The sequence below is a fragment of the Lathyrus oleraceus genome, chromosome 2 (genome assembly GCF_024323335.1).
Source record: "Lathyrus oleraceus cultivar Zhongwan6 chromosome 2, CAAS_Psat_ZW6_1.0, whole genome shotgun sequence".
Taxonomy (NCBI): Eukaryota; Viridiplantae; Streptophyta; class Magnoliopsida; order Fabales; family Fabaceae; genus Lathyrus; species Lathyrus oleraceus.
In genome coordinates this window covers 243,107,633-243,114,724 of record NC_066580.1, presented here as the reverse complement: position 1 = coordinate 243,114,724, position 7,092 = coordinate 243,107,633, and the positions used below count along the sequence as shown (strand labels likewise).

At 38.3% G+C, this 7,092-nt stretch overlaps 1 protein-coding gene across 1 annotated transcript; it reads left to right on the top strand.

Annotated features, from left to right (window-relative positions):
• The first annotated feature begins 1,371 nt into the window (after positions 1 to 1,371).
• On the top strand, positions 1,372 to 4,597 carry LOC127119032 (probable leucine-rich repeat receptor-like protein kinase At1g68400). The gene is made up of 2 exons (XM_051049252.1): positions 1,372 to 2,802; positions 3,720 to 4,597. The coding sequence occupies exons 1-2, from the start codon at positions 1,512 to 1,514 to the stop codon at positions 4,367 to 4,369; spliced, it is 1,941 nt and encodes a 646-aa protein (XP_050905209.1). The 5' UTR covers positions 1,372 to 1,511; the 3' UTR covers positions 4,370 to 4,597.
• Positions 4,598 to 7,092: the final 2,495 nt, after the last annotated feature.

Here is a 7,092-nt window from a genome sequence, read left to right as displayed (position 1 = left end):
CCTCCAGCGTGTTTGGGAGATTGGCATCAACAAAGAGTCGATGACCAATGAGATTATTCTGATTAGAGAGACTTCACTAAAGAGATGTGTCGTCATTAGAGGAATTGACGTCAACACATCTTAAACTAACCAATCATACATAGTGCTAGACCAACTCAATATTATATGGCTTGGTTTAGGTCAGTTACAATGCCATAGTTTGTGTGTGAGTCAAGGTATTTGATTGATCTACGCCAACGAGCTTCGTCATCATACGTCCAACAACAAATCCCCACCCAACAACCAACCCCACACCCTTACCAAACCCAAGAATAATGTCAACCCACCCAAACCCAACGACCAACCTCACACCATCATCATACCGCATACACTCAACCACCAAACACCCAACCTCGCAACTAATTCATGCCACACACTCAAACTCAAAACCAGGAACCAAACCCTTACCATCAACAACCATACACAGCCACCACATTTGTATATAGCCCAGATGATTCATACGATTCAACCTCATCCCACCATAACCCCTCACTTATGAACACCCAAACATCTCATCGCCACAACACCCAACCATTATTTGACTTTCTTACACCACGGGAACCATTACTTCGTTTCCAAAATGATTCAATGTTCCAATTCGGGCAATCATATCGTCCATAAACAACCCAACCACAACGACCCAACTACGATAACATAGACACTGAACTCAATTACGACAACACCGTTGACGGCAACACCCCTAACTATTGGGGAGAAATGATGACAATTTTGTCAAATACTGTTGGATCTTCCACCGGACCTTCGCACCAACCACCATTGCATCATGTCAGCACTCAAAGACCCTAAACACTTCAGCGAAAATCGTGGGAGACCTCGAAGACAATCTAACGCACTGGGATGTGGAACATGAGGCATTTCAATCGGACGGGTCATTAATTTTCTTATTAATTGTTGTGTATTTTAGCTTCATATCATAATATTATTAATTATTTTTCATTTTCCTTTTTATTTCAATTTTATATAAGTATAACATAATTTTAAAAAATAAATAAATTTAAAGCATGCTCTTCATGTCATAAAGCATGCGCCAATTGCATTGGCTTGATGTGCATGCATGCATCATTCCAACTGACGCATAGGTTCAATGGCAACATGCATGCGTCATTCCAAGTGACGCATGCTTTAAAGGGATACCTGAAAAGTGGTTATATTGATAAATAACTTGAAATAATTGTTATTTTAAAAATATATTTAAAAAATTTGATTATTTAAAAAAAATCAAACTTTTATAATTTTTGATTTCTTCACAAAAATAAAACCATTGCAATTGACCACTTTCCCCTATTTAAGGGATCTTAAAAATACTTATTTATCTTCTGCTCACCATCGAGTGACCATCGAGATTCACCGTGTGTAGTAAGTGGACACGGCATTTAACAAGCCCAACGGCTCAAGTTTCAACATCCATTTCTTCTACTTCTAAATATTCTTCCCTACCTCTCCCTCCCAAAATGGCACTACTACTACTTTCTCCTTCCATTCTACCCACAACCATCTTCACATTAATCTTCCACTTCCTCCTCCTCACTCACGCCACAAAAAACCCAGATTTCCACCCATTACTTGCATTTAAAACAGTTGCCGACACATCCAACAAACTCACCACATGGAACATCACCAAAGACCTATGCACATGGTACGGTGTTTCTTGTCTCAGAAACCGTGTCTCCCGCCTCGTCCTCGAAAACCTCGACCTCAACGGTTCCATCCAACCTTTAACCTCTCTCACTCAGCTCCGTGTCCTTAGCCTTAAACGCAACCATTTTAACGGTCCCATTCCAAATCTCTCCAACCTCACTTCATTAAGACTTCTCTTCCTCTCTTACAACAACTTCTCCGGCGAGTTCCCCTCCACCTTAACTTCTCTAACCCGCCTCTACCGTCTTGATCTCTCTCACAACAAACTCTCCGGCGAGTTCCCAGTGAATGTCAACAATTTGTCTCGCCTCCTCACTCTCCGCCTCAACGAAAACCAAATCCATGGACACATTCCTAACATAGACCTCTCTTACATCCAAGACTTCAATGTATCAGGTAATAGTCTCTCCGGTCGAATACCCGATTATCTTGCTGGTTTTCCAGATTCTTCCTTCACGCAAAACCCGTCTCTCTGCGGCACACCATTGCAAAAATGTAAAAACCTACCTGCCCTCGCTTCCTCGTTGGTTCCATCTTCTTCAAGTTCAATACCAGGAAACAAGACTCATAGAAATGGAGGTCCAAGAATGGGGACTTTAGTCTTAATCGCCATCATCCTTGGCGATGTATCTGTACTCGCCATTGTTTCATTGCTTCTCTACTGCTACTTCTGGCGCAACCACTCTAACAAGATGAAGGAAAGAAAAGAAAGAGAGTCAAATTCGAAGAGTTTAGAGGGTGAGAATCAAAAGATAGTTTATGTTGGGCAACAAGGGTTGGAGAAAGGTAATAAAATGGTGTTTTTCGAAGGAGCTAAGAGGTTTGAGCTAGAAGATTTGCTTCGTGCTTCAGCGGAAATGTTGGGGAAGGGTACGCTTGGCACTGTCTATAAAGCAGTTCTTGATGATGGAAGTGTTGTTGCTGTGAAGAGGTTGAAGGAGGTTCATAGTGGAGGGAAGAAAGAGTTCGAGCAGCGAATGGAAGTTATTGGAAAGTTAAGACACACTAACATTGTTAGCTTGAAGGCTTATTATTTTGCAAGGGATGAAAAATTGCTTGTCTTTGATTACATGGTTAAAGGTAGCTTGTTTTGGCTCCTTCATGGTACGATTTCTTTCGGGTTCTTTCTTTATATATTATTTATGTATATTTCTTACTGCTGGTTCAGATTTTGTTTTCATTAGTTGATGCTATATCCTCTAACTTAGTCTGCAATTTAAAATCCTCTATGAAACTATTGTAAAAAGTCAATGACTCTATTGACTGTGTTCTGATTCTCTACTTAAAAATCCATTTTGTTCTTGCCTTTTCCTTACAGCCAAACAGACGCAAAGAAAATTGAAAATACCTAACAAACTCACCTAATTATTCTGTCATGATGTTGTAGTAGCTAGTGAAGAAAGAGAGCCATGCATATGTAGGGTAGCTAGATAGATCTAACTTAGGGGACCACCTTTGATTCTTTGAAGTTGGACGATGTGATCATAACTGTTCTGTTTTGAGCAAAACAACACGTCCTTATCGATCCTTCTTCCATGCTTAATTTTAGTTACCAATTGATACAGATCAAAAAAGTGTGAACTCTGCAGATGCTGCACAACCAGAGATTAGGAGATACTACTAATGTGAACTCTGCAGACTGTTCAACCAGCTGTGTTTGATTCTTTTCTTTTATAAAAAGGAAAGACAAAGAATATATATATTGTCTTTTTATATTTTTTCCTTTTGCTTTTTGTTGTTTTTCAGAATCACCTTTGGCTTTGTGTTTTCATTACTATTAGGACACGGATATTAGAATATTTGAAAGTAATACAAAAAGAGCAAAACAAAATCGGCCCTACCTTGTAATACTGAAAAGGGTTAATACTTATAATGGCAAGCAAGTTGAAATGTTGCCATATCTCAAAAAAGTATTTTAAGAGCAATGGCATACAATATCTCATTTCAAGGTTATAAAAAACTATACAAAAAGTATTGGAAAATGTTGACACTGATAGGACTAATTTTTGTGTTTCCGACAGGTAACCGAGGACCCGGGCGAACCCCACTGGACTGGACCACAAGGATAAAAATAGCAGCTGGAGCGGCACAAGGGGTGGCATTCATTCACAACCATAACAATAATAATAATCTAACCCACGGTAACATCAAATCCACCAACATCCTCGTTGACGTGTCTGGAACCGCACACGTGGTTGATTTTGGACTCTCCATTTTCACCCTCCCATCAACCAGAAGATCCAACGGTTACCGTGCTCCAGAAGCATTAGACGGTCGAAAACAGTCTCAGAAATCAGACGTGTATGCCTTCGGCGTTCTTTTAATGGAGATACTAACAGGGAAGTGTCCCTCCGCTGCGGACGGCGGAGCAGAGGTGGAGTTGCTAAAGTGGGTCCAGTCTGTGGTGAGGGAGGAATGGACGGCTGAGGTTTTTGATCTTGAGCTGATGAGGTATAAGGATGCTGAGGAGGAGATGGTGGCGTTGCTTCAGATTGCTTTGACGTGTACTGCGGTTGCACCAGATCAACGGCCCAAGATGAGCCACGTGGTCAAGAAGATTGAGGAGTTGCGTGGGGTCGGTGTGTCTCCGTGTCATGACACGTTGGACTCTGTTTCTGAGTCACTTTCTGTGTCTGAAGATGCATGTGGTGGGGTACTCACTAAATTTTAGCGGATTCAACCAAATTATTATTAGCTTGTCTTTTCTCTTACCTACAAATTTGAGTCCCTTATTTATATCTTTTGGTTTTAATTTAAGGTTGCAGCTATGGCTGTTAATATGCTACAAACCTACTATATATTATGATGAAATACTGACAAATGTAGTTGTTGCCACCCACACTTTAAAATTATAGAGCTTTAGCCTTTAAATTAAATACTATAGCATCTCTTAAGGATATATTGATGTCTAGTATGCTTAAAACCTCGGTTCGATTTAAAGCTTGGTTCGTGGTTAGTATGCTTAAAACCTCGATTCGATTTAGAGGAAAGCATGTTAAAAACTCTGATCTGATTTGAGATAAGTTCGAAAAAATATAAGTTTAGTCTGAGGATTAATTGTTGGTGTAAGTTCTATAGGTCAATACTTTTGATACTTATATCGAATTATTTATTATTAATAAAAGGTTTTTTCTTTATTATGTTTGTTTAATAAAGTCCCTAGAATAGCTAGTCCGTTTAATGTATCAAGTGTTACTTAATTATGAGATCCCATTAAACATAAGTGCATTATTCTTAAAGTATCACTAGTCGAGCTTTGTTGTGAAGTGGGTTAACATTAAAACATTAAGACTATTATGTATATAGACTGATGATCACATCTCATGGATCATGGATAAGGAGTTATCAAGTCTTAAACATAAGTATGAATATTAGGAGTAATATTTATACTAGATTGATCCGCTATGAGAATACTATATAGAATGTTATGTAAATTGTCATAAGTTATTCTCATTGTGATGTAGAGATGTAGAGTCGAGTGCTTTATTGCTGATAAAATATTGTCCATAACTGGATGACCATAAAGACAATTGATGGGTACTCCACGAAACATGCTAAGGGACATGAGTGACCTAGATGGAATTTGCTCATCCTGCGTAATAGGATAAATGTCTAAGGGCCCAATATTGAATTGGACAAGGATGACACGGTTTATGTCTTGTGTTCAATATAGACATAAGGGTAAAAAGGGTAATTATACACACAAGTATTATCATAAAAATGGATTTGTCAGATCACATGATATTTTCGTGTTTAAGGTAGTAATGATGTGTTGCTAGATACCGCTCACGGTTTGTTATGTTAAATATGTGATTTAATATAATTATCAATGTCGCGAAAACCTACAGGGTCACACACAAAAGAACGAATTGATGAGAGATAGAGTAAATAAGAAACACCGTAAGGTACAGTGCACTTAAGTGAATTGTAGAAGATCGTAAGGTACGACGCACTTAAGTAGAATACGAAATATGGTAAGGTACCACACGCTTAAGTGATTTTTGGTATATCATAATATATGGGTCACATACACTTAAGTGAGCTTTTTAGCTTGCAGCCCACACAAGTGGTTCTATAAATAGAACCCTTGTGCAGAAGCATTTCATTAGATAAAATTTTGTTTCTCTCTCTCTCTCTCTCTCTCTCTCTCTCTCACTCACTCACTCAAAGCCTTCATTCGTAGCAACTAGCACTGAGACTGAAGGAATCTGTTCGTGTGGACTGAGTAGAGGCGTTGTCACCATTCAACGCTCGTGATCACTCCTTAGATCTGCATCAAAGGTTTCAATAGCCACAAAAGGTAAAAATTTCTATCACTGCTCATGCCCATCCGTAAGGATCACTAAGGAGAATTTTTTAATTTCTGCTGCGTTTTGGATTGCAATTTTCCTTCAGTGGTATCAAAGCCACTTACGAAACCATGCATTTGATAGCTGTTTATTTTCTGTATTAATACGATTAAAAGACAAAATGAATTAAATAATAAACGAGTAATTAAGTTTGGCATCATGTGTGTACGATTTGGATGATTGATGTTGACTATGCTTCGAAATCTGACGTTAGTATGGTGAAGCAGCCATACATTGACCGCCCATAGGTTACACAAATGAGATCGATCAATTTATATATATGATATAAGTAATTCTGATACAAAATATGGTATATATGATATACTATTTCTATTTTGTTCATTCAAACACCTAATGATTGTTTTCCTTTGAGCGATCAATTGTCATTTGCTTCGGAATCCGACATTAATATGGTGAAGCAATGACGTGTTGATCAATCATACTGAATTATCAATCGAGGTGTGTTTGACGGTATGAAATTGCTACATTAGGGTTCATGACGGTACAAGGCTTGTGTTGTCAAAGAGTTATGTGATTAGGATTGTGACTGCACAAAAGTTGTGCTTTAAAGTATCAAGTGTTGATGCGAAAAACGGCATCGGTTTCAAATGAATTGTTTATAAAATTTTACGCTGGGGCGCTGCCCCCACAACCCCGTAGGGGGCGCTGCCCCCTTGACCCCAATCCGTTGAACGGTCAGTGGAACCCCTGGCTAACTCTGCGTAGTGTGATCAATCGCCAAAATTTAATTTGGTTTATTTAATTAACTTTATTTAAATTAATAATAATTATGTGTTTATTATTATTGTCTTGTGGTGATCGGTTATGGCCTTAGTTTTTCTTTATTTTGTTTTTGGGATTTTAAAATACAGTCTACGTGTCGTGCCTCTCTTTTAATCTCTTAATGTAACTTCTTTTCTCATCTCACTCCCTTGTATATAAAACGAGTTTCTTTTATGTAATATAATATTATGAAGAAAGAGAAGAATACAATAGCAAAGGAGGACAACCTTGAAGATCTTGCTTGGAGAAGTTTAGATCGTTA